This window comes from Aquarana catesbeiana, linkage group LG04 (genome assembly GCF_042186555.1).
Source record: "Aquarana catesbeiana isolate 2022-GZ linkage group LG04, ASM4218655v1, whole genome shotgun sequence".
NCBI lineage: Eukaryota > Metazoa > Chordata > Amphibia > Anura > Ranidae > Aquarana > Aquarana catesbeiana.
Window position 1 is genome coordinate 411,114,995 of NC_133327.1, and position 27,967 is coordinate 411,142,961.

Here is a 27,967-nt window from a genome sequence, read left to right on the forward strand (position 1 = left end):
GATGTTACACCTCTTTACCTCACCGTAAGGCAAACCAGAAAGGTACAAAAGGAGAATGCTAACAAGCTGACCCACACACACAAGTAGAGACAGGCACAATGAGCGAAAGAACTAAGAGATCAGTAGGAGTTCTTGGAGCACCCTTTTCTAAAGGGCAGGTGAGATATTTCCCATAAAGAATGCTTGTTGTTTGTAAATTATGCTAGAACAGTCCTTATCTGAAACAGAAGTCAGACATATATTACTAATTAACTGAAACATTGGAAAACATGTCCTGTTCTGTATATATATATATATATATATATATATATATATATATATATATATATATATGTATATATTTGTTTTTTTGTTTTTTTTGTTTTTCGTTTTGTTTTTTTTTTTTGTTTTTTTTTGTTTTTTTTTTGTTTCGTTTTTTTGTTTTTTTCCTGGAGTCTTTTTTCTAACATGTCAGAAAGTGCACAATTACTGTGGAATTGTATAGAAAGCTAACATATAGTAGTCAATCAAATTGTTCCCATTTTTTGTACTAACACTTTTGTTTTCTTGGTAGTGCTCTTGCTATTGTCGATAAAGTGTACATGTTCCTATGTTGCTTGCATGATTTTTGTTGCAGCATCTTTACTGCTGAATTAACTTATCTCATTAACTATAATGTATTAGAAAAGAAGTGATACATAGGCTTAAAGAAAATCTGTCCAAAGCTGGGCATTTTAAACTGATCATATTATAAAAAAATACATAAGTAAAGAGTGCCTTCAGCTAAATGTGTCAAAACCATCAGTAGATTCAGTAGATGGGAAACTGACACTGCCGCCTCCAACCAATCGAGTCTCCCTCTTGGATGTAAAGAATAGCCATCATATAATGGTGCTTTAGAGAAGCCTGACAGGCAAGCAAGCTCAACTAATTCAGGAAAGATAAATGTATCTGCTAGTAATTCTGGCTCTACCAATCATTTTTATGTGAGGTCTCACTAAAGATACCCTTTTGCTTAAGTATGTTTTCATCTTATATTTAGTTTTAGAACTTTTTCAGGCTTTAATAGGTTTGATATAACTATACACATTAGAGGAAAAGTGAGGTATGTCCAACAGGAGCCAATTACATTTCAGCTCCAATTAGCTCACAAAACACAGTACTATCTGACATTGCAATCTCATTTTTTATCTGCCAATTATACAGTGCAAGGGCCTGTCTGATTGGTTAGTTTAGGTAGGTTCCGACATCACATAGCTTTGATAAATCAAAATTTAAATGTACAATGCTTCTCTGATCAGATTGCAATGTGTAAAAGTAATGTGAGCTTAAAGCCCAACTCTGGAGAACCTGAAAATTATCCCTTGCAGTGGGGCTGCGCCTGCATTGTGAGGGTTAAAGAGGAGCTCCAGTCTGGGCAAAAAACATTAAAAGTCAGCAGCTACAAATACTATAGCTGCTGACTTTTAATATAAGGACACTTACCTGTCCAGGGATCCAGTGATGTTGGCCTCCCAAGACGATTCTTCAATCGGCTTCAGGTGCAAACACCAGCATCTTCACTAAGAGAAACCGGCAGTGAAGCCTTAGCTTCACTGCCGGTTTCCTACTGCACATGCACGAGTTGCGCGGCGCTTTCTGAATGGTCCTGCCATCTTCTGGAACCCGTGTGTATCCCATAAGGCAGTGGGGGAAAGAGAAGGGGCCAGGCAGACTCAGAGATTGCCACATCGATCTTACTCAGAAGTGGGAGCAGGTACCTGTCAACATCAGGTACCCACTCCCCCTCAAAAAGTGCCAAATGTGGCATGGAGGGGGGGTAGGGTGCAAACAAGCAGAGCTTCCCTTTTTGGATGGAGCTTCGCTTTAATTGCTTGTTTAGTTCTAGGGGACATAGGACATAGCTAGGTTCCATCAGCATCTTCTTCCCCATGTTCCAGGGGTCTAAGGTCCTGATATCATCAAGCTCTGAATTGGACGTGATGACATCAAAGGACAATCCACCGCCGGAGCATTGAGGAGCGCTGCCTTCCAGCGGAGGGGAATATCAGGTAAGTAAAAGCATTTTTAATCTCCCCTAGAATAAACAAGCAACTAAACTTTGCAATTCCAGTGCAGCCCCATTGCAAGGGTTTGTTTTAGACTTCTTGGAGTTGAGCATTAGAGTTAGAAAATGAATGTTACTAATTGTTTTTTATTGGCTGCAATTTTATTCTCCCTAACCCAATTTTACACCAGTTCTACTGTGCAAATGTTACAAAGATTAACCTATTAACATGAGATAGATAAAAGATCATAGTAAATATAGAGTAAAGTCTAATCTGTGGACTGGTTAAGGTAAGTGTTACATATTAATTACACTCATCTTCGCACCCACATTCTACATATTAACTTCCCTACACAAGGCCAGATGAAAATGCTGCATCCAAGCTACCCATATGGTGCTGACAATTCCTCCACAGTGTTTCCACAGTGTTTTCCAGCAAAGATTAAAATATGAAAAGAAGTAGCCCAAAGCATCAAAATCAGCTATTCTCTCAGTGAGCTGATACCAGTAATCAGTTATTTGATTGTTTTATAGGGGATACTGTGCTTTGAAATCCAGTTGGCTTTTTTCACTAATTTGTTGAACTCAATAGTGGTGGTGGTGATGGGGGGGGGGGGGATGCTGAAGTTCTGACATTTAGGGGCGATAATTATCATTTACCTTTATCAAAGATAAGGCTGCAAGGCTGCATAAAATATGTGAAAAAAATGCAATTTTTTATGCATGTATTCACAGTCAAGTTTAATGACACAAATGTCATAAATCATTCTGATTAGATTGCATAATTCGGCATGCATCAGTCAAGTTCCCAGGTGTTGATAACGCTCACTTTGCCCAAGGGCATGTCTGAAACTTTGCCTGTTTTTTTTTACTTAAAAATCACCTGTCAGCTGAAACCAGTTACTGTATGAAAAAGCTAGTTCATTTTGGCTTCAGAGGGTTGATTCATTAGGAGCCAATTAGAAGTAAGCAAAAATTGTGTAAAAATAGTCAGCTTTGATACCATAACTTAGCCTGTAATGCAAAAATGTCTGATAATGGAGGACACACCCGGCCAGCTCACAAGCATCACACTCTGCTTGTTTCCTGTGACACAGGCAGCCTGGAGCATGGCTAGAATGGCAGCACTGAAGGTAGCAAAGAGGCCAGCCCAGGTGTTTCACTAATTACACGATCTAATCTAAATGTATATGTGCATAGTGTCTGGCTTTGTTTGTTTCTGAATGGGACAGTGTGTAGTGTGCCTGGGGTGGAAGAGGGGCTCCTAATTACTTCCGGTGTCTTGCCGAGAAAGCTCCCCCGGGCGGATAAGGACCCCCCTGTACTGCGCAGGCGCTGCGCTTGCGCAGTACGAATGACTAGGAGCCGCCGAAAATAGCCAAAGCTGAAAAAGTTCAATCAGCTGTACACGGCACCTGTGCCCTGGGTCCAGGTTCAAGCCCCACCATCCAAGTGGACCTAGAGGGAGAATAAAAAAGTGCCGAGCGCAGCAAGGCTGTGCCCGAAGCGTGGCGAGCGAAGCGAACCGGTGAGGGGCCCTCTTACAGGCGCCGTGTACAGCTGATTTCTATTCGGCTATTTCCGCCGGCTCCTACTGCACAAGCGCTGCGCCTGCGCAGTAGAGGGGGGTCCTTATCTGCCGAGAGGAACTTTCTCGGCAGAACACCGGCTCTCCAGGTGTCAGGAATAGTGTGGACGTATGCAGGGGTGGGGTGGGGGGGGGGGGTGCTCTGGGCTGGCTTCTGCTCTCAGTTCCCAGGTTTCTCCTGACATGTCTTTGAGATGGTCTGAGCTGTGACCTGTCATATGGGGTGCTGTGGACAGAAGACTATATAAGTTATTATATGATTATTCTATGACGTTTCCTCACCTTCTTCTTCTTATCACAAGTTCTCTATGACCCCTTTCACACAGGCGATCCGGTCAGGTCCAGGTCCTGTCAGTTTTTAGGCAGACCTGACCGGACACAGCAGTCTCTCCTATGGAGTGGTGGATGCCCACTGACACCCACCGCCATCCAATCTGATCCTGTCCGCCAAAAACAGACAGATGGAGGTCCTATTTTCCATCCATCTGGTAGATCGGATGGCATCCGATGGAAACGGAGAGGCAGTCTATTTCTATCCGATTGCCCTATAGAGGAGAACAGGACTGTGTCCGTGTCTACTTTGAATAGCGGAGCGGACACAGATCCATCATCCACCAGCTTAGAGGGGATCAGCGGAGAGATCGCCGCTGAGCAAGCAGATTCCACTTCACGGAGGGGCCCGTGTGAAAGGGGCCTAAAGGAGTTAACAAGTCATGTGCACAGTTGTGTGTGGTAGTGCAGGTGTTTTTCTGCATTCAGGCCCTCCATGCATTGCAAGTGGGCTTACAATGCACTTCAGCACATTTAGACATGTCTGTGAGACTTGTGGCACAGCAATATAAGCTTATTTTATGGATACAAGAAAGCTTTTGGTTAATTTAACCATGCCCCTTTAAGCCCCGCACATTGTTAACACAATCTGGTCATACTAACTATTCGCTGTGGCGTGCATAGCCTACCGCATTACTGCCCTCCTTGGGGCACCAAAGGTCTTTTACAATCATATAGTTTATACTACAAAAAAAGCTGTGTACCACTAAAGTGTTCAGGTTTGGCTTGAAGAAAAGGTGGCAACCCTAAGCCCAGCAGCTCTCATTCACCCGGCCCGGCAATGCCCTCTCCTATTGGCCACATTCCCTGGGAGTAGACTGCAGCCCCCAGCATGCCAAGCAGGAGGGGGAAGAGGAGGGGGGAGAGGACTAGGAGAGAAGAGGGAGCAAGAGGCTGTCCACAAGGTATGAATACTTTTTCAAGACACTGTGTGTATGTATATATATATATATATATATATATATATATATATATATATATATATAAAATTGCTTTTTAAAGTTGCCCCCCCCTACTTTTGTCCTTGTTCCCCCATGTGCCCCCCCTAAATAGGAAAGCTAGAGTCTCCACTGAATAGCGTGTATTGAAAAATTCAAAATGCACCGGCAGACCTTCACCTTGAACACCCACTTACTTTTCCCTGCCTTCTCACCCCCCAAACACCCCAACACACACACTTTAAAATTTTTTTTTTTTTTTTTCTTTATATGTCTCAGCAGAGCCATGTAGCACATCTGCACACATGCAAGTTACCTGCGCATGCATCAAGATGAAGCTATATGGAAACCCATCCCCTCCCCATATGTGCCGTAGGGTTCTACTGTAACCCGAAAGCCAGAATGTTCTCTCTACTATATTTGCGTCATCATCATCTACCCTTGGAATGTGATTTCATAATAAGATATATGCATTTTTAAAATTAGTAATGTGATTGTGTTAAAAAAAATAGTTTAACCAAAGCAAATCTGTATGTTATTGTGGTGTAACAATATGTGAATATAAAAATCAATTGTATATGTCTGATGGATATAATCTTATCATTCAAATCATCTATATTTCTTTAACAGGCCAGAGGTGGAGTGGAAGAAGGACCAATTTACATAAGGAGAGCAGGTTTAATTGAAAAACTGGAAGAACTCGGTAAGAAATTTGACAGTGATTGTAAGAATATGTCTGCTTTTCTATCCATCTGTATATCATTCAAAATGTTAAACTATGCATAGGTAAAACTTGCAGATGCAAATGCTTGTTTTCCTTTTTTACAAAAGACAGATGTTTTGCATATCGTTTGATACAAAATAATGTTTTTTCAAATATTTCTTTTCAATCAAAGTTTGTGGTCCCCTAGGAATCTCCCTTGCAATATTAAAGTGTTACTAAACCCAGGACCCTGCATTCATATGATCTGGTCTCCCACAGTACTCAGAACATGGAAATGCAATTATATTATTAAATATAAACTTCTAAATACCTTTTCTCATCAGCAGTTAGAGCAGTCTTGTGACTTCTATAAATGTCTGGTAGGTTATGTGGTCAGAGATCAGTGTCAAGGTTTACAAAAGATACGGCACCAACATCCCCTTTAGATTAGAATAAAAACATATCGGAGATATGGGACTTTAAAGGTGCGAATCATTAGAGACAATATATTAAAATACTGTATTTATCGGCGTATACCATGCACTTTTTTGCAAACATTTCTGAACAAGTTCAGTGGGAGTCTTTCCCAATAGAAAGTCTTAGGACAGGATAAGCTTTCAAAATCCTTAATCCTTTGTTAGGATAGATAGGTCAAATCCAGTTTACAACTGATAATGAAATCTGCTAGCACAGTACAAACATGATTAATAATGACAAGCACAGCTGCACAGCTCCCGCATATACAAAAACAAAAACATTTTCTACATTTTCAGAGTCTCCAAAAAAAAGCTGCAGTTATTACATTTTTTTTTTTTTTTTTAAGTTCTGCTATGTGAAGGGGGACATGTAGTAAATATATAGTAGGTGTAAATACATTTTACATTTATTAGATTGCACAGTTGTGAGTAAATGTTGTTGTCCTTACAACACACTTGTCTTGACCACAATGTATGCAATATTTTTTGCCTTGCTCCAACAATATTAGTCATGACTATTACATTACTATACTTTTCTGTGAAATGATGTGTTAACATCTACTGTAAATTTCCTACTGGAAAGAATCTTAGGTCACTGCCTGTAAAAGCCAGTAGTGATTCACTGCTATACCCTTATCTATGACGCATTTATAGTTTGAGCAGACATGGAGTAATCCTTTTCCTGTTAGGCTCTGGAACTGTGAAATTTCAAGGTTTGTCAATATCTGTATAATGGCTATAATTGTCATAATAGCTAGTGTGATTTTTTTTACACAATAACTGGATCATCTAGCTACAGTATTATTGCTAATCACAGCAGGTAACAGTGGGGAACATTGCTATGCATCTGAATAACAGCACTTAAAATGTGTTAGCCTACTAGGATCACTTGCCTCCTTTATCATGTGTTTCTGCAATATTAGTTAATTTTTCCATTCCAAGCTTATCCCCTTAGCGCCGAGCGTAAGCCCCCTCAGGTTTCAGGGGTTATACCGGGGTGATATGCAACCTCAGGCATCACCCTGGTACCGTTTTTTAGAGCGGGCTCTTTAGGGATAACAACCACTCTCTAGCCGGCACTTCCGCCAGCTAGAGAGAGACTGCATCAAAGCTGGAAAACAGCTTTGATCCAGTCTCCTATGTGCAAACACAGAAGCGATGTCACAACGTCACTTCCTGTTTACTCGGCTGCCAATGGCGCAGATTTAAAAAAAAAAAAACTACAGTATTCAGAATCGCAGTTGTTGCAATCTGAATACTTTGAAGTGCAAAGGAGGAATTTGGGGTCTTTTAGACCCCCGATCCCTCCATAAAGAGTACCTGTCACCACCTATTACTGTTACAAGGGATGTTTACATTCCTCGTGACAGCAATAAAAGTGATCAGAATTTTTTTTTTTTTCTTTACAGAGACAACGTAAACAAATAAAAATAGATAAAATAAGAGAAAAAAAAATTTTTTTTTTTTTGTAAAGCACCCCGTCCCCGCTAGCTCGCGCAGTAAAGAAGACGCATACATAAGTCGTGCACGCATATGTAAACAGTGTTCAAATCACACATGTGAGGTATTGCCGCGATCGTCAGAGCGAGAACAATAATTTTTAGCACCAGACCTCCTCTGTAGCTTTAACCTGGTAACCGTAATTTTTTTTTTAAAGTATCACTTATGGAGATTTTTAGGTACCGTAGTTTTTCGCCATTCCACGAGTGTGCGCAATTTTAAAGCATGACATGTTATGTATATATTTACTCGACGTAACATCATCTTTCACATTACACAAAAATATTGGGCTAACTTTACTGTTTAGGTTTTTTTTAATTCCTGAAAGTGTCTTTTTTCTAAAAAAAAAGACACTTTTTTGCGCAAATACAGTGTGACATAAAATATTGCAACGATTGCCATTTTATTCTCTTGGGTCTCTGCTAAAATATATATATATATATATATATATATATATATATATATATAATGTTTGGGAGTTCTAAGTAATTTTCGAGCAAAAAATACAGATTTTAACTTGCAAGCAACAAATGTCAGAAGTAGGCTTAGTCATGAAAGGGTTAATAAATTGCACCTTCTTATGGCCCGTACACTTAATCAGAAAATCGTATGGAAAATACAACATTCAAAGCAATTGTACAATAATCTGATCATTAGTACACAGCTTTCGAAAGCCGATCACGACAATTAATGTAAAATCTGATGGGACAAGCAAGAAAATTTTTCTTGTACAATACCAGATCGTAGAATTTTTGAATAATCAGTACAGTTGTCGTTCGAAAATACAATACAATTACACTACAACACATTACATCACTTCCGAATTTTTATTCTGTCATGCGAGAATTTTTGTAACTTTAATTTAATAAACTTCATTTTTGATATGGGACTAGCATGCAAAGAAAAAAAAAAAAAAACAAACGAACGTCGTCTGATAATCTCATCATAAATCAGATTAAACACACAAATTGATAAAAGCTATTTAATTCATTCAAAGCAAACGCCTCCATCCATCGATGTCTCCATGCTTTATTTTGCTGAGAGATCACTTTAAAAAACACCCCCTAGCATTTCTGGCCCACTTGAGTAAGGGCAGATTATTCATGTAGCATTTACTTCCAGGAACCCATCTGCCCTTAGCTTAGGCATGCAGGCAGGAGGGTGTGCTTAGTTGAGAAAACCCCTCCTTCTCCCCTGAAGACTCCTGGGATATATGACATAGTTTTCCTAGGCCTGGAAAACAGAAATTAACTGAAGAAATGTAAAAAAAAATTAAAACAACTAAATGTGATATACTTTCCTATTTACTAATGCTATCAGCATGAGGCTTAAAAATAGTCAATGTTGATTGAGAGAGTGAAGTTACGCTTTAAACATGCCACCAGAAGAATGTAAATATATTGTTAGAAATGTTTATTAAGCTTGGAAGCCTGCATATTAGTGGGAAATTACATTCCATATACAACTAGTTCATTTTAATTACTGCCCTTTTAAAAAAAAAATACAAGAAGTTCTGTTAGTTTGGTATATATTGTTTGGAACCTCCGATTTTACGCACCTAGGACCAAAAATTTAGTGACCACCACCATCATATTCTCCATGCCAGTCCCCAAATTATAAACATAAGAGTGGGTGTTTTTTTGGGGGGGAGGGGGGCTGTTGCTGGCTATGGGCTAAATGGACCTCTTTGCAAACATAGTAGGAACAGCATCTGTGACCTCAGAAACACATGGCAATTAAAGAGGAGTTACAGTCTCTCCAAAAACATTAAAAGTCAGCAGCTAAAAATACTCTAGCTGCTGACTTTTAATATAGGGACACTTACCTGTCCAGGGATCCAGCACCATCCTCACCTGATCAATGAGCTTCGGGTTAAGGTGCTGGAATCTTAACTAAGGGAAGCCGGCAGTGAAGCCTTGCTGCTTCACAGTTGGCTTCCCACTGCACATGGGCAACCTGAGCAGCACTTTTTGAATGTTCCCACAGTCCCCTGTGGGGAAGGAGGGGGGGGGTTAAACTTCCACTCGGATTGCTGCTGTCAAAACCAGGTACATGCCCCCCCCCCCCCCCAAAAAAAAGTGCTAATTGTTAAAGAGGAGGGGGAGGAGGTTAACAAGCAGAACTTCCCCTTTTTGGGTGAAATTCTGCTTTGAGGATTGGATGATAATATGCATACACACAAATATGCACAGGTACAATTCTGGGTGCTCACTGCATGTAAATAAGCATGCTAAATCCAACCAATGCGACTGCAGGGGAGAGGAGGGAGTGCTGATGATGGATGGGCCATTAAAGCCTATGGGTGATATCACTGTTGTAGGCTTTACTAGCCGTTGTCAGAGTGCTTTTTATCCCCTCCCTACAGCTGTCGCTGGATGACACAGGGGAGATCTTGTGACTGGACCTGAGTGGCCTGAAAATAGGTAAGTATAAAGATCTTTCTTGCACAGGTTACTTAGCATAGGTTTTAAGAAGGGGGGTGGGGGCAATTTTAAGGCTAGTTAGTGTATAGCCGGAATTCCACTCAAAGTGGCAGCCACCTACTTTTAGCTTACCTTTATATATACAGTATTTTACCTTTATACCTTTAGTATAGATACCTTTAGCCCTGCCTCCAGTTCTTCATTGTGCAGCCAGCCTTTTAAAAAAACAGTGCCAGTCATACTTAGCTCCTACTACGCATGCAATGATATCGCCCATAGGCTTCAATAGCCCATCAATTGTCAGCACTCCCTCCTCTCCCCTGCAGCCGCACTGACTGACCGAGGGGAGCCAGATCACCTGACCAGACTGGAGCAACCTGAAAATAGGTAAGTAAATACATCTTTCTAACACAAGTTAGATTGCATAGGTGTTAGAAGTTAGGTGTATAGCTGAAATTCCACTTTAAAGGGGTGGAAGGAACATTTAATGAACAACTCTATTAAAGTGAATTTGTCCTTTAAATTTCAATATTCTAGAATTCTAGAGCTTGTTTTACAAACAAAGAAATGCCAAGTGTACATGACACAACATTCTACACATTACTGATGGTTAAGTTTTGCATAAAATTCTGTATTTCTATGTTATGTTACTATTGACTTTTTTTTTGCAGAATATGAGGTGAGGGATTACGGTGATCTGCATTTTCCTGAGCTGCCCTGTGATGAACCCTTCCAGAATGTGAAGAATCCACGCACGGTTGGGCAAGCTGCTGAGAAAGTTGCTAATGCTGTTTCAGAAGTTAAGAGAAGTGGAAGAGTTTGCTTAACCCTCGGTGGAGATCACAGGTGATTATAATTTTTTTTTTACAAAATCTGCAAAAAAAACCTTAATGTCCAACTTCAGACAAACTTTTTATTTTCCATTTGATTAAAGCAGATTGAAGTTAGAGCCTCTCTGACCGGATATGAAAAAATAAAAATTAGAGAAGAGATAATACTGGCAAGGGGCTCAGTTCATTAAGGAATATTGCATGCAATATTTGGATAATGTGAATCATTTATTGCAAATATTACACGCGATATTTAAAATCTCATATCACTATCAATGTATGCTGTATTTACCACAAAAATAAGAAATGGACAATAAACACTGCATACACTGATCTAAAAGTCGATTCAATAAAAAATGCATTTGTAAAATAAGTTGTGATCTAGCTACACACTATTTAATGAATGTATGAAATAAACAGCTGGTTGTTAAAAAGCAGGCATCTGCCGGCGTCCTAACAACCAGTGACGTTCACTGGTTGTTAGGACGCCGGCGGATGCCTGCTCTTTAACAACCAGCTGTTTATTTTATACATTCTCTGCTGGCAGCCTGGGATTCCCCAAACAGCAAAAGAGCACTGGGCATTTAAAACAAACAAACAAACAAAAAAATGGTGCCCTCCACAATAAAAATATGCCTTAAGGTCCCCCCCAAAATCCATACCAGCCCCTAATGCGAGCATGCAGCCCAGGTGGCTAGAAAAGGGGGGGATGAATGTGCGCCCCCCCAAACCATACCAGGTAATATACCCTCAACATAGGAGGGGGTACTATGTCAGGGGGTCCCCCGTGGCAAAGCAAACTGTCCCCATGTTGATGAGAACATGGACCTCTTCACAACAACCCTGGCCAAGTGATTGTGGGGGGTCTGCAGGCAAGGGACTTATTTGAATTTGCAAGCTCCCTTGAACAACAGATCTCACCTCTACTTATTCACTAAAAAAAGACAGTGGTAAAAAAAAAGTTTTTTACAATTAAAAAGATTTTAAAAATGTCCTTGATGTACATCTATCATCAATCATGTAGTCCTGTGTTGCAGTTCTATGGCAATCACAAAATCAGGGGAAAAAAAAAACTGCTGTCTGCCAATACCTGACCGCTCTTGTCACTTGCCTTGCTCCAAATGGCTTTCTGCTTCTGCCACTACTGAAGTAATCAAAGGGATGGAGTCACCCAGTGATGTCTTTGACCATGGACATGTCACCATATGAATGATGTCACTGGGTGATCTGGCTCCTTGGTTTACTGCAGGGGGAAGCAGAGCATCAATTGGTGCATTGTAAGCAACAGGAGCAGTCGGGTGTTGGCAGGTGGCATTTTTTTTTCCTTGCGGGTCGGCAGCTGTTGTTCATCATGATTGACATGAATCTGCATCTCAGGATGACGTGATTGACAATGGATGTACATCAGGGGACTTTTTACAATTTTTGTATTTGTGCTTTTATTTACCGCTGTCTTTTTTGGTGAATGAGTAGGGGTATTATATACCCCTTACTCATTCACATGGGGGCTGGGATCTTTGGGTCCCCTTATTGTTAAAGAGGGTTCCAGACTCCAAAAAGGCCCATGCCTGCAGGCCCCCACAACCACCGGGCCATGTTGATTGAATGTGGCCTAATATGGTGCACGCCTGTCTCCCCCCCTATACCTGGAAAGATGGGCTCCATACTCAGAAAAGAGTATAGTATGGATATTGGAGGGGGACCATTTAAAAAAAAAAATTTGACATTGTGTCCCCTTAAAAATCCATGCCAGACCCTGAAGGGCCTGGTATAGATTGGGGAAGAACCCACGCAGCATTTTTTTTTTTTTTTCACTGTCTGGGCTCCTTTATTTACATTCAACTGTCAGATGGGAATCGCCAGCTTTTCCCTACTCTATTCAAAACTGTCTAAAATTGACTAAAGCTAGTGAACCAAGGCTAGAAATATGGAAGCTGCTAATGCTGACTTGCTTTCAAAGGTGTAGTCTCCAGGGCTGTCATGCTTATCATGCGTCACAACTTATTCTGCCACTGACATGGATCATGCATGCAGGGCACAAGTCCCAACTTCATTTACTGCAAACAGTGAAGCTAGGATCAGGATGAAAATCCAGGATCATGCAACTTCAAAACATATGGTAATGGAAGATTCTCTATTTTCTAATTTAAGAACTAAATATACCTACATAGGGTACTAATGCAATACCGTGGAAGCTCACCCCCACTCACAATTGATAAGTCATAACCACCAATCAAAATTTATTTTGGTCTCTATAAGATAGAAAGGAAAGGCACCTGGCTGTTTGCTTTGTGCAGCTCCCATATAGCTAATTTTCTTCTGTTTGTATGTATGCTCCATTATGTTCTTCATTGGAGCAATGGAAATAAAATAAAACAAACTCTTCTCAAATATACTGGACTGTGTAAAGCAAAGCTGAAACCATAAATTCTGCAAAAGACTATACACATAACTTGAAAATGGGCAGATATGAATGGGTTGTATATTTAATAAAGGTATAAATACACATATGGAATAGCAATGATAATTTTATTTACATGGCTAAAATACAAAATATCACAGAGGTGTGCTACTTTCTAATTTAAAGCAATGGCAATCTCAACCAATGCTGTTTAATTTGTAAACTTGTTGTTAGACTATAATAGTGCACCTGCTGCAAATGAGTAGTAAGTCTGACTTAAATAAAATTTGAGTGGAGTAGACAGATGTTGCCTTACTATGTGTTAGGTGTGCTGCATTTAAGCAGCCTATTTATTTTGAATGGGCTAGCAGCTCACTCTAATGCAGGCAACCCATTCAGATCTGTGTGTGTGTTGTGGTGAATTTTACTCTTCTGCCTAGGTGTGTTATGTTAACATTCCTAATAAATAGCAATGTAAAAAAAAATAAAAATCTGTAAGCCAATTAAACTCACAGCCATTAGAATCCTGGTCTTTTAAAAAAATGCCCTGCCTATGTACACCTTTCTGTTTTGCTAATGTCAAACAGACCAGAGTAGTTATCATTGTTGCTTTGGTGCAGACATTGGCAGGATTAGGTGCAGACACACATTGGAGAATTTCAGCTGCCTTGTTTAAGTGATGTCTGGGCTTCTGGTTTGTTGTTGTACCCTAAAAGAGAAAAGGAATGCCCCCAGGTGAGCCTGCTGTATGTTGTGCATTGCTATATATTTTCCCATAGTTAGGAATACGGGTAGTTCACAGTTAGGCACCACACTTATCAGAGATGCCTTGATGTGACACTGTGTCTTCCACACATATTTTATATTTGTAAAAAACCTCTGTTTTTAATCTGAGTGGCTGAAACAGATTAGTTAGTATTTTGGTTAGCTTGAAAGTGTTGCAGGGAACCCTTTGTATGGAGATTTATAAATCGAAAAAAAATGGCACAAACATATGGATTGTTTCTAAACTTGGTGACAAACCCCATATCTAGATTCCATCAGAGTTCACCAGATCCTGATCTCTGCAGAAAAAGCAAATACATTTGTTAAATATTTTTTACCCATCCCTTTAGTTCCCCCCCAGATTAACTTGAAAGATATTCAAGCAGTAGGGTGGTGCCCACATTTCTGTTCTTTGTCGAGGCTTGGTAGAGTAATGGCGGAGAGAAATTGAATTTGGTTTGCCTCATACTGTGTGCTAATGACACATTTAAATTGTAACACATTGTTCCAAGAGAAGAATTATAATGGCCTATGAACCAGATGTCCCCAAGCAATCTGTTGTGACATTTTTTTTGTTTACCCTTATTCTTTGTGCTGATGCAGCTTGGCAGTTGGGACCATCACAGGACATGCTAAGGTTCACCCTGATCTGTGTGTTGTTTGGGTGGATGCCCATGCAGATATCAACACTCCAATAACATCACCCAGTGGCAATCTACATGGACAACCTGTTTCTTTCCTAATCAGAGAGCTACAAACCAAGGTAAGCCAAGGCTTCCAGTACACATTGCTCATTTTCTTTGCAATCACTTGTGTATTAGTTGTTGTTGAACGTAATGAATGATGACAGCAATTATGAAAATGACAGCATGTTTCTACCAAGTAATTCAACATAAAGGGGTCTGATGTGAGAAAACAACCATCAAGCTCTTTTTTATGAGATAAACTCCATATACAGTATACAGTATATACACAGCAACCCACGTATAATGTCTATTCAACTTTTATTTGAAAAAATTTTCCATTGAAGTCTTTTTCATATCAGTCCCATGTTTTGCAATACTCCTCTAATTATTTCCAATGTATCCAGGTGCACATAAACAGACAACTGTGGCAGGGATCATTTACTCAAACTGGTTCTGGCAGTTTCATGGGAAAACAAATTTGTGCGGATTAAAAATAATGTCATTAATCTTAACAACCATAATTAAAATTAACTAATTGATGTACAAGCAATGTAATCATCAGTACTCGCCTCTAAAAAAAACATGTTTGCTCCTTTCCCCTACTTCTCCTTACCACACTTTCCCTACTCTTCATCTTATCTACCTTTTTTGCTGAGCTAGGCACCTGCTCAGTCACAGTTCTCTCCACCTGAGTATGGGATACCCTAGAACCATTCAAACTATCCCTAACTACTCATGGTTTCCCCTCTCCCTGAGCACCACCTTGGAGCAATACGCTCCGATGATACTTTTTAGTATTCAAAGACAATGGAGAGGTTATAAGCTGTGTGTTTTGTAATACACTTGTTATCTTGCGCTCTTATTAGGGTGTGTCTTAATGAATGTTCTGTAATTTACCTTTGCTGAAGAGTCAGACTTCAACCAATTGTGTTGTCTTATTATCCTTTGTCTCTAAACAAAGTATGAAAAAACAAATTTGCTATGGTGCAATCAATGCTCATACCTGCACACAGCTCTAAAAAATAAATATGGATTTATATAATTAGCCAAAGGGCATTATGCAAAGTCAAGTAACCCATGTCAACCAATCAGAATGTAACTGTACAAGTCTTGACTGCTTTAAAGCGTAAGTAAACCCATCCATAAAACAGTTTAATTTCCGGCATGTGCCGGAAATGTAACACTACCATTGGTTGTGCTCTCAACCAAACTGTCAAGCCATCCAATGGCTGGTGTCTAAACTGATCACGTGCAGCATCATGGCAGTTGTAGATTAAACAGAGGCAAAGATGGCAGCTTCCTTGGTTGAAAACGATAGGGGGGTTTACTTACACTTTAACCTGGTATAAACTAGTATCTTACCGGTTTAGATGGGTTTCAGCCTTTTATCCATCCTCATTACCCTGTATACTATCTGAATAAATAAAAGTTTGAATTCTAAAATAGTAAAGCTGCTTATTCTTTTTTGTTTCTAAGGTGCCAGCCATCCCAGGATTCTCTTGGGTGCAGCCAAGTCTGTCTGCCAAAGATATAGTATACATTGGACTGAGAGATGTAGACCCTGGAGAGCAGTAAGTCCGTTCTCAAGCTCTCTGTTGAGTAGCAGGTGAACTGTAAATTGTAGATGCTTTGGGACAAGCTTGTCTTACGTAACATTTTAAAGTCCATTATATACAGTACAGTCATAAGTTCTCAATTCTATAAAAAAAAAAAAAGAGTAACATTCCATCCTGAAGTATCACACATTTATATATAATGGCTTGATCTAAATAGTTTATGACTGGCTGAATACATAATTTAACCTGTAGTATCATCTACTAGTGAACATTAGTATAATGCCAAGAGTACCTAATTAGACTACACTATTTTGAAAACCTGGGTTGGGATGCCATTTGTATATGTTATTCAAGTTCTCATTGGCATCATCCCAAAATAAATATAAGGATAAACAAAATAGAGACACAGAAGAGGACTTTAAATATGCCTTTGAGAACTGAGACCACACTAAATTTGTATAAAAACTTGTACAAATTTTTTTATTGAGTTACATGTTAAAAGACATAAAAACGTCATTGTATATACCATACAGTATAAGGTGTGAAAATAAAGCTGGTATGTAGCTTGAATTCAGTTGATCAATGATTTCATAGTACGCTGGTCTACAAGTTTCGTGGGAGCCCCAGCTTCTTCAGGACCTCAGTAATCTTATGCTATGTATAGCTCTAACTACAAATAAATTACAAAAAAGAAAAATATCATAGAAACAACATATATAAATGAATAAAAATACCATTAGTAAATAAGATAATATTAGGATGGTCTACGTGTTTCGTGGGAGCCCCGCTTCTTTAGGACCACAGAAATCATATGCTATGTATAGCTCTAACTACAAATAAACTACAAAAAAGAAAAATATCATAGAAACAACATATATAAACGAATACAAAATACCATTAGTAAATAAGATATTAGGATGGTTTGCTCAGACAAGAACACCCACAAGGAAAGAAAAAAAAGGGAGATGTTGGGGAGAGGAATATTCAAACCCCCTCCTGGTAGGTTGCATAACTGGTAAATTAACCCTACATCGTACCTTAATGTACAATGGAAACCACGAATGATGTAAACCATAAGGAAAAAATATCTTCAAGTGGGTACCTATTTAGACTACAAAGACATTTAGAAACAAAAATATTTTACATACATTTCTACACAATATGCTGAATTTTGAAAAACTGCTGTCAATAAGAGCTAAATATAGAATGAACATAGAGTATGATGCACATAATTCGATCCTAGATTAATCAACTCTAGCTCAAACACAATTCTGGTTAGCCCCCAGTGTGATTCACTTCTGCAGATGTTTTTTCAATTCACTGCCCCTTTTTCTCCTGGGGTTGAGTTATAATTGTCATTCGTTATTTGTGGAAATTAAAAAGGGATAGGAACGCCAGACAAGGGAATTCCCCAGACAATATATTGCCATTGCCATTTCCTTTATATATACATTATCATGTACTTTTATGAAATGCTATTATGCTTTTTTTGCAGTTATATTCTGAAGACTCTTGGGATTAAGAGCTACTCAATGTCAGACGTGGACAGGCTTACAATAAATAAAGTGATGGAAGAAACTATTGAATTTTTGGTTGGAAAGTATGTATAAATTATATGAACTGCACAAAATTTTATTTGCATTGTACACATGGAACTAAACAAATGCTGAAAATCTACCTCAAATAACTGCAAAGGGTAGCTAAAGGTCACATGTGACTCCTGAGCCACTCTAACATGATACATTTGATAACCCAACCTTGCTAACACTGGTAGGATCTGAAGATCATCAAGGTTATACTTTACCGGGGGCTATAGATCTCAGTGAATACCCTCAGTCAACAGATCTTAAGGGGGAAAAGTCCATTAGCCAGGTTGGGTTTCAGCAGTAATTTGTTGCACCTGAGAAGCATGGGTATCTCCAAACCACACGTTTGTATGCTCTGTGCACCTCTGTTATTTAAAATGTTCTGTGGTCTTTTTGTTTTACCTTAACCAGCTCTCTAAAAATTAAAGCAGATGAGAACTCAAAGGTAGAAACTTACTATTTTATAGAGAACAACTAAAAAGGTTTCTTGTGTCTGGTTAAGTTCCTTGAAAAAATCTACCTTTTTGCATATAATTTCTTCTGAAAAATAGCAGTGAACGTCCTGTGCCAAGAGATTTATTGTTGTATATTTTTAGTGTGAGATCATCTATGTCACTGCTGCCTCGTACTGCTAGTCTCACAAAACAGGGAGTGAGATTTGGTATTGTCACCATTGTGTTAATGATTGTTGATTGTTCTCCTTGCTGTAGAGGAAGCTGTACAAGAGTAGCTGCAGTGCAAGAATCGCCCTGCTTCTGCTTTATTTGGTCTGTGAATCTGTACTGCATCCACTTCCCCTGAAGCTACTTGATCCAATCTTCCACTCATTTGATCATCACAGTGCAGCTTTGACTTGAGAAAAGCTGTTGCAAAGAAAATAAAACAAGGATTGCTTATTTTTAATGAAGAAAAGAGACATTATCGCACAATTCACTAAGCATCTGTGAGCCCATAGAGTTACCAGCAGTGTGGCATGTAGAGACGTCCCTGTATGCTTTGATGCTGGTACTGGTGCGCTGGACCTGTACATAGGATGGCTTTTCACCATTCTAGCAGGGAAAGCATTTTCACTTGGAGGTATTTCAGCAGCCATTGACACCACACTTACTGTGTGCTGGTTCAGGGCACCAATGCCAGCATTACAGCATACAGCCCAACGATCATTGCCAAATCATTGCGCTTCTCTGTACACCCCATTCTCATACCTCTACAGGCTTAAAGATGTTTACTGAACAGTAAGTGAGATATTGTTTCTTTTCTTCATTAAAGTATAACTAAAGGCAAAACATTTCTTTAGTTTTGGACAGAGTGGAGAGGAATTAGAACCTGTCAGTTTTTATTGCTGTTTGTGATTTATCCTATTTGTCCTGTTTACCATTATCATTGAAAGTGAAAGTAAGAGAAAATCTCCAAATTTGTGTCCCCAGAAAAGTAATAGAAGGGAAATCTTCTAATGGAGACACTAGTTCTGGTGGCCTGTGCGGGTCCCCAAGGGATTCCTTTAATTTGCAGGGATTTCCTCTCACTACCTACCGTCAGGTCCATAAATATTGGGACATCAACACAATTCTAATCTTTTTGGCTCTATAACCGCCACAATGGATTTGAAATGAAAGATGTGCTTTAACTGCAGATTTTCAGCTTTAATTTGAGGGTATTTACATCCAAATCAGGTGAACGGTGTAGGAATTACAACACTTTGTATATGTGTCTCCCACTTTTTAAGGGACCAAAAGTAATGGGACAGATTAACAATCATCCATCAAACTTTCACTTTTTAATACTTGGTTGCAAATCCTTTGCAGTCAATTACAGCCTGAAGTCTGGAATGCATAGACATCACCAGACGCTGGGTTTCATCCCTGGTGATGCTCTGCCAGGCCTCTACTGCAACTGTCTTCAGTTCCTGCTTGTTCTTGGGACATTTTCCCTTCAGTTTTGTCTTCAGCAAGTGAAATGCATGCTCAAACGGATTCAGGTCAGGTGATTGACTTGGCCATTGCATAACATTCCACTTCTTTCCCTTAAAAAACTCTTTAGTTGCTTTCGCAGTATGCTTCGGGTCATTGTCCATCTGCACTGTGAAGCACCGTCCAATGAGTTCTGAAGCATTTCGCTGAATATGAGCAGATAATATTGCCCGAAACACTTCAGAATTCATCCTGCTGCTTTTGTCAGCAGTCACATCATCAATAAATACAATAGAACCAGTTCCATTGGCAGCCATACATGCCCACGCCATGACACTACCACCACCATGCTTCACTGATGAGGTGGTATGCTTTGGATCATGAGCAGTTCCTTTCCTTCTCCATACTCTTCTCTTCCCATCACTCTGGTGCAAGTTGATCTTGGTCTCATCTGTCCATAGGATGTTGTTCCAGAACTGTGAAGGCTTTTTTAGATGTTTTTTGGCAAACTCTAATCTGGCCTTCCTGTTTTTGAGGCTTACCAATGGTTTACATCTTGTGGTGAACCCTCTGTATTCACTCTGGTGAAGTCTTCTCTTGATTGTTGACTTTAACACACATACACCTACCTCCTGGAGAGTGTTCTTGATCTGGCCAACTGTTGTGAAGGGTGTTTTCTTCACAAGGGAAAGAATTCTTTGGTCATCCACCACAGTTGTTTTCCGTGGTCTTCCGGGTCCTTTGGTGTTGCTGAGCTCACTGGTGCGTTCTTTCTTTTTAAGGATGTTCCAAACAGTTGATTTGGCCACACCTGTTTTTGCTATCTCTCTGATGGGTTTGCTTTGTTTTTTCAGCCTAGTGACAGCTCTTTGGATCTCATATTGAGAGTTGACAGCAACAGATTCCAAATGCAAATAGCACATTTGAAATGAACTCTGGACCTTTTATCTGCTTCTTGTAAATGGGATAATGAGGGAATAACACACACCTGGCCATGGAACAGCTGAGCAGCCAATTGTCCCATTACTTTTGGTCCCTTAAAAAGTGGGAGGCACATATACAAACAGTTGTAATTCCTACACCGTTCACCTGATTTGGATGTAAATACTCTCAAATTAAAGCTGAAAGTCTGCAGTTAAAGAACATCTTGTTTGTTTCATTTCAAATCCATCGTGGTGGCATATAGAGCCAAAAAGATTAGAATTATGTTGATGTCCCAATATTTATGGACCTGACTGTATTTTGGCTATGGGACAGCAAGTGAAGGTAAATCTTCCCAATGGGGCACAGATGGCAAAATATAAATCAAGAGAGGTTATAACCTCCCCGTTTGCTCTATCCAATAAGAAAAAAAATGTTTTGCCTATAGTTCTACTTTAAATATGCAGTTCTAATACATTCCAGTGCCCTCCTTGTTTTGTTTTCTTGGCACCAATTTGGATCACCCCTGATCCAAGGGGATCTGCATTTACATTACATTTGTTTGGTGATGTGATCTCTCAGAGATTATGACACAATCAAAAATCTCACATGTGATCCAGCCCTTGTTCTATTTCAGACAAATGTCAGATGCATCAGGTTTGTCATGTAATTTAATATGATGCTATCATTATGACTAAAATAGAGATTTATGATGTCTTGTAAAACAGCCAATTGAGAAATAAGGTCAGACTACTTAAAGAGGAACTGCAGTCTGCTCATATAATTTGTAATAAAAACATCTTTGCCATTCTGAAGCTTCCCTCCAACCACTTTGCATATTATTTTATATATACTGTGATTCTGTACTTGACAAATATGCTGCAGAAATCTCCCTCCAATGAGTCTGGCTGCAACCATTTTAACTGTGGGAAGTTGAAGCTGCTGCCTGTTCACTTCCTGGATTTACAGAGACACACAGAGGCACGTCTCCAGCTCTGCAGCTCTCATTGGCCCTCTTATGACTCATCCTCCCTCCCTTCCTGGCACATTCTCAAGAGAGTGAGAGAGACAGCTGTGCATGATGTCATAAGCCTAGGCTAATGACCAGACAATAAACAGGACGTGGGCTGTATAAGGTATTTACTGGCAGAAAAAAAAAACGTTTTACTATCCAAAGTTAAAACAACGAGGGCAGAAGATTTAATAGATGAAAAAATGACTGAAGGTCCGCTTTAAGTTTGCTTTGTCAAATAAACTAAAAATGTATGTAACCTCAGTAGTAGCACAAATTCAAATATTCTTCTTGTGCTTGTGTCATGGTCATTGCAACACGTTCATCCAGATTAGACATACATTTGTTTACACGGTAGCGTGGTATTGTATATTTTTTCTAGTAGCTAGTGACTTTAGTGTGGACATTGGAGTATAAGTGCAAATACAGGGACAGTAGAAAAATTTCACTTGTTTCCCACTTTGGAGTTATAACCTGTGATTTAAACATGAACTGTTGTAGATAATCAGGTTTTTAAACCAAGCGGATGCAGGATACACAGTAAAATGGTCACAATTATAGGATTTCTGAAGCCTTTACATTTTTGTAGTCTTTTCACCTGATAGCGATTGCTTTAGCTGGTAAAAGCCTTGAATAGTGGCACATTTGCTTGTTTCACATTCAAAAAGAGTTGGAAAAGAAGGATCATTAGTACTGTTATGGCGTTTCATATTATTGATTTGAACAGGTCATACTGAGGAAAATTCCCTCTCTAGGAATATGTTCGCATGTTCATATGTCAGTGATTACAGGATCACTTGACATATACAGTATATGTTCAGCTGATGTAAACTTGGTGCAACTATGGATGTCATTAGACAAGTATAGGAGCTGCTATAGCTGACCTTATCCTAAATACATCAGATGCCTGGCTGCATCTTGGCTAATACTTTTAATTCACAGACCTGCAGCCAACATGCTGTAAATAAGAATCAGAAAATATCAGAACTCCTTATCTCTTTCCTGTTGGTAGCTCAGTTACTCGGCATTGAAAGTAATCCATCAGTAGGACAGCCAGGGAACTGACATTCTCTTGAAGCAAGGTCAGCAATGGCAGCCTCCATAATACTTATGATGTCCTCTAAGGAATATTTTGCCATGGAGGGACTGTTTTAATTATGACTTTTTAATGTGTATGCCTATGTATGATGTTTGAAATTTTTCATTATCTGCAGGAAGAAAAGACCCATCCACTTAAGCTTTGACATAGATGGTTTGGACCCTAGTGTTGCGCCTGCTACTGGCACACCCGTCCCTGGAGGTCTCACCTACAGAGAGGGCATGTACATCACAGAGCAGCTTTACAATACAGGTAACTTACTATTCCCCCAACAGTCTGCATACACAGGCACACTACACTATGAAAGCAAAACAAGGGGAGGAAAGTGCACCAGAGATAAGCCACGTCCATAAAACATTGAGGCTACAAAATAAGGTAGTACTGAGTATTACCAGGGAGGCGGACTTTTTAGGCTAAGAAACAGTGGAGAAGATATAGCAGTATAAAAAATATAAATTTATTGAAAAATACAAATATCTAAAAAACAAAATGACTGCAGTGTAATGCTGTCTCCCAGGGGCACGCTGGAGTATTTGTATCCTGAATATGCAGCGATGGGCTTATATTGAGCCTTTAGCATTGCTGTTACTAAATCCTGGATCTAATTGGTGCATCCGGTGTTGGCCATCCTCCCTCTAATGACTGTTCCCATAATTAGTAACACTATCTACATGCCCCTGCTGAGATATTTAGTTATATCCAATATACTTTCTAACTGCTGATTTAACTTTCTCATCCTACCGTGATTTGCATGTTTTTGCATTTCAATTTAAGATAGAGACATATTTCCTTCTCTGTCTCATCTGTGAACCTTGGCCGTGTCCTGAGGAAGCCTAACGGTGAAACGCGTAGACATAAAAGGGCTCACTGCACAATAATCATAGATGCTTTATGTTACAGCTGTCATTTTGTTTTTTAGATATTTGTATTTTTCAATAAATTTATATTTTTTATACTGCTATATCTTATCCACTGTTTCTTAGCCTAAAAAGTCCACATCCCTGGTAATACTCAGTACTACCTTATTTTGTATCCTACACTATGAAAGTGTTGCCACTAATTTTCCTCTATCCAGCCAGCAGTCCTTCAGGTTTTGCTTTTAATTTGTTTCCAATCATCTTTGCAAAACTAAGCCACGTCCTTTCTTATTCACATGGTCCACTGTGAAAGTCACTATTAACTGTTGAGATCAAAAACAGGGAATGGGCATAGCTCCAAGTTTTCCAGAGCTCATAGTCCTATGTACAGTACAGGCCTCAAGTATAGGGTATAAGGGCTTATTGAACATTACCAAACACACCACAAATCTAGATAACCACAAGTTTTGACACCTCTGTTAGATTGATCACCTCACATGTTTTTTAAAAGCTGAACTCCAGGCAGATAAACACAATGAATACAGCTCTGTATTCATGAATATACAGTATACTGTGTAATCACATGTATGCAAGCAATACCTTCATTCATGTGCTAACAAGGATCATGCTGATAGGAGAGAGTAGAGTTACTGAGAGATGAGCCCCATTGTTCTGCTAATTCTGTTTCACTGTCCTGTCACAGAGGGACATGACCTCTAAAGCCAGTCATAGAAGGATCAATTTTCTAAATCGCTTAATTTCCCCATGAACACATTTAGTGTTGATGAAAAATCCCTCCTGCAGAGCCATTGTGTTCTCCCGGTGGGGGAGCCATCCCTGCTGGGAGAACACAGTGATTACTGCTGGTTCAAATCTCAGCTGCTCCCTGCTGAACTGGCCGAGAGTTGAAATGTCTATGGCCGGCTTAAATGTTATTTGACTGCTTCTCGGCCTTTTGGCTAAGATCAAGTGTAGTATCTGCTCTTATCAGTTTCCAGAGGAGGCGCTGTGGCACTCTCGTTGGGGAGGCCCAGCAATTCCAATGGTGTTATAGTGCCTGGAAGGGCGGTCTTCAGCAGGGACTATGCTGAGTTGCCCGACAGATAGACTGGGGACCGGCCAATGGTTGAGTCTGAGCCGTCTGGAAGGGTGCTCCTGGTGAGAATGGGTGCTGCATCTGGGTCTGGCCGGAGGGTCGGGTCCCTGGCCTTCTGGCCTAGATTGGGGTAGCTCTAGCTATGAACAGTTATTACTCCTCCTTTGGGAGGGGGGGAGTGGTTAGTATCTACCCAAATGTAATTAGGAAGGAGTGATGGGAGCGACGGTGGAGCCTGATGGTAAAGGGCTCTCACCAAGCTCCCTGAACTTCATGCCTTTCTGCCTGGAGTGGGGGCTGTGGTGGTCTGGGCCGTTGGCCAGGGTTGGTCTTGAAAGCCTATGAAGTATGTGCCCCTGGAGTGGCAGTCCAGGGGTGCCAAAAAATCACTGTGAGTGGCAGTCACTTTGATTTGAGGCACCACGGTCACTGCACTATAGAACACGCTTTTTTAGCACCTGCCTCTTGGGCCAGGCCTTTTGGCTGGACCAGAGGAATTTTTTTTGTTCCTGGCCGGAGGGCCTGGTCATTGTTTTACACAATGGCCACCTTTTTCACTCTCCTCTTCACTATCCCTTCCCCACTTTATTGTATTTATTTTATTTAATTGATGCCTATGTTTGTCACCTTTTGTCTTTTTATGTTTGTACACGGTTTGTTGCACTGTGTGACGAGTAGGGATTCGGGTCCTCGGGCCAGCCCTGAAAGTCTTGGGAAGGGGTGGACATGGCCTTTTGGCTTAGTTCGCCCTCTCTCATGGGGTCTCTCTTCGGGGGAGCCTCACCTAGTACTTGGGTGGGTCGGCAGGCCCTCCAGAAGAACGGGGTCCGTCTGGTTTCGGCCAGATGGACCATTGTAAGTACCCTTGTCCCCGTCTGGAGCCTAACGCCTCGGGGGATTCAGGGCATTGGCACGTCTGTGTACCGTTGCACTTTTTTGTGTTCACTCTTTATGTGTGTGCACATTTTTTTTGGCACCGGGTGAAGTTTTTTGGGTGTGTTATGCATGCCATAGGCTTTCAATAAAAAAAACAAAAAAAAAAAAAAAAACAAAAAACATTTTACTGCAGGAGTGAAAAAATAGGGAATTTCCCCTGCCAGTTACAGCTCCCATTTATGTATTTCATCTATATATTAGCTGTCGCCTAAGTTTCTGCTACAATACTGATGTTTAGCTCATTTATTTTTTCTGCACAGCTTGAAGTTAGCCATAGATGGATCAAAAAGCATCCAGTTCAGAAAGGACCAGCCAAATTTCAAACCATGTGTGCTCAACACAAGTCGATCTAACAAACGACTTCTGTCAAATGGCTTTGTTGAAAAACTTTTCCCCATTAGCTAACTGCAGCCACCGATCAGTACATTCTGGCAGAGGAGAGTTCCAGTCTTTATGCCGCGTACACACGACCGGACTTTCTGGCAGAAAAGGTCAGACGGAATCATTCAATCGGATATTCCGATCGTGTGTGGGCTTCATCTGACTTTTTCTTTTGAAAATTCTGACGGACCTAGAAATAGAACATGTTTTAAATCTTTCAGATGGAATCAATACCTATCGGGAAAACCGTTCGTCTGTATGCTATTCCGACAGATCAAAAACGACGCAAGGGCAGCTATTGGCTACTGGCTATTGAACTTCCTTTTTCTAGTCCCGTCCTACAAAATCGCGTTCTAAACGATCGGACTTTGGTGTGATCGTGTGTAGGCAAGTCCGTTTCAGTAGAACTCCGTCGGAAAAACCGGCAGAGTTTATTCTGACGGAAAAAACGGTCGCGTGTACTCGGCATTAGAATACAATGGCAGAGTGAGGAGGATTCCTTCATCTACCTTACTTGTGTGATAGGGGGAATCCATTCATTTCTTTTCAATCAGCCCCCGCTAGCTAAACAAAAAAAAAAAGAGACCTATGACCAGCCTTAGTGACATTACTTAACTGTAATGAAGTAGGTCCCATATGTGCAGGCAGCTGGATCCTGAAGAATTCTTCTGTGCAGGGATGCCCCGTCCTCTCCCGGTCTTCAAGCGTTAATGGTTAATAGCTTTGGGCTCCAGAGTGGGCTTCTGTAAAAAAAAAAGTTAGGCCGGGGACTCGCTCCTTGCTCCTCCATTAGGAAAATTCTTTCATTGCTTTCACTGCATGTAACACAATCTGTGAAAGGAGAGAGAGGATCCTGTGGCTCATTAGTTGTGGTAACTTCTTTTCATTTAAAAAAATCAATACTACATGTAATTTCGGCAGAAGATCTCAAACCTTCTCTCACATTCTCTCAATTAGATTCCAACTGTTTAGTGTGGATAATAGATCCACTTCACGTAACGCTTTATTATATGTTTTTACCTTAAAAAGGTCTCACAAAGCAGCAAATCTAATATTTTTGTGGTGGTTTGGTAAGATTTTTGCTGAACACATTTTAACAAGCCAACATTTTTTCCTGGTTTAGGCTTACTTTCTGCAGTGGATATGATGGAGGTCAACCCATCGCGTGGAGAAACAGAGCGGGAATCCAAGCTGACTGTAAACACCTCCCTCAATATGATCCTGTCCTGCTTCGGGAAGGCACGAGAAGGCTTTCATGCATCCTCACTGCGTGTTCCTGATCTGATCTGAATGCCAAGTCCTCTGCTATGTCAACCTTGCATACTTCATTTTTAATAATTAGAAACCGTATATTTTAATGGACAGAATACTCATATCAAAATGCATAAATTGCCATTTCTCAGCAACTTTGTTACATTATACAGTAGAGTTGAGAATTTCTTTCATTCTCATGTTGAAAAAATATAACTGCACAAGATAAGGAATCATAGCACAAATAATATTTAAGTTATATTAACTTCTTTTCTTTTGAAAGTAAGCATTTCGAATTTGAGGTCTTTGATCTCTGCCACTTGTTTTTGTATGCTTGTTAATGTAGTTTATCTTATATATATTTTAGAGAGAAGAATAGCTTGCGGTTTTGATGTTACCAGTCTTAATTTATTGATATAAATGAAAAGTTTTACAATGCCTCCATTTCTGTCTGATGGGGGGGATTACATACTTCTGCTGCAGTGCAGTTAATGTAGAACACATCCTTTGCCAGTTGACTGCTTTCAAATTGCATCTGTTAAATGTCTAAGCAATATTAAATTTGGAACCATGTTTTGGACATATTTGTGCGCTCAGAATGTACTTTTGGTCTAGTGTGTTCTTGTACATAAGAATGTGCATTGAAAACGTAATAACTCTTCAGTAGTCATAGCTAGGTCTAATTTATCTTAAAAT

The 27,967-nt window shown here is 39.9% G+C and overlaps 1 protein-coding gene and 1 pseudogene across 1 annotated transcript; both read left to right on the forward strand.

The window, feature by feature from the left end:
* ARG1 (arginase 1) lies at positions 1-27,851 on the forward strand. Its single transcript, XM_073627287.1, has 8 exons — positions 1-158; positions 5,513-5,585; positions 10,656-10,830; positions 14,584-14,743; positions 16,143-16,237; positions 17,718-17,822; positions 22,866-23,002; positions 27,144-27,851. The coding sequence occupies exons 1-8, from the start codon at positions 99-101 to the stop codon at positions 27,308-27,310; spliced, it is 972 nt and encodes a 323-aa protein (XP_073483388.1). The 5' UTR covers positions 1-98; the 3' UTR covers positions 27,311-27,851.
* On the forward strand, positions 24,547-24,750 carry LOC141141923 (U2 spliceosomal RNA; annotated as a pseudogene).
* Positions 27,852-27,967: the final 116 nt, after the last annotated feature.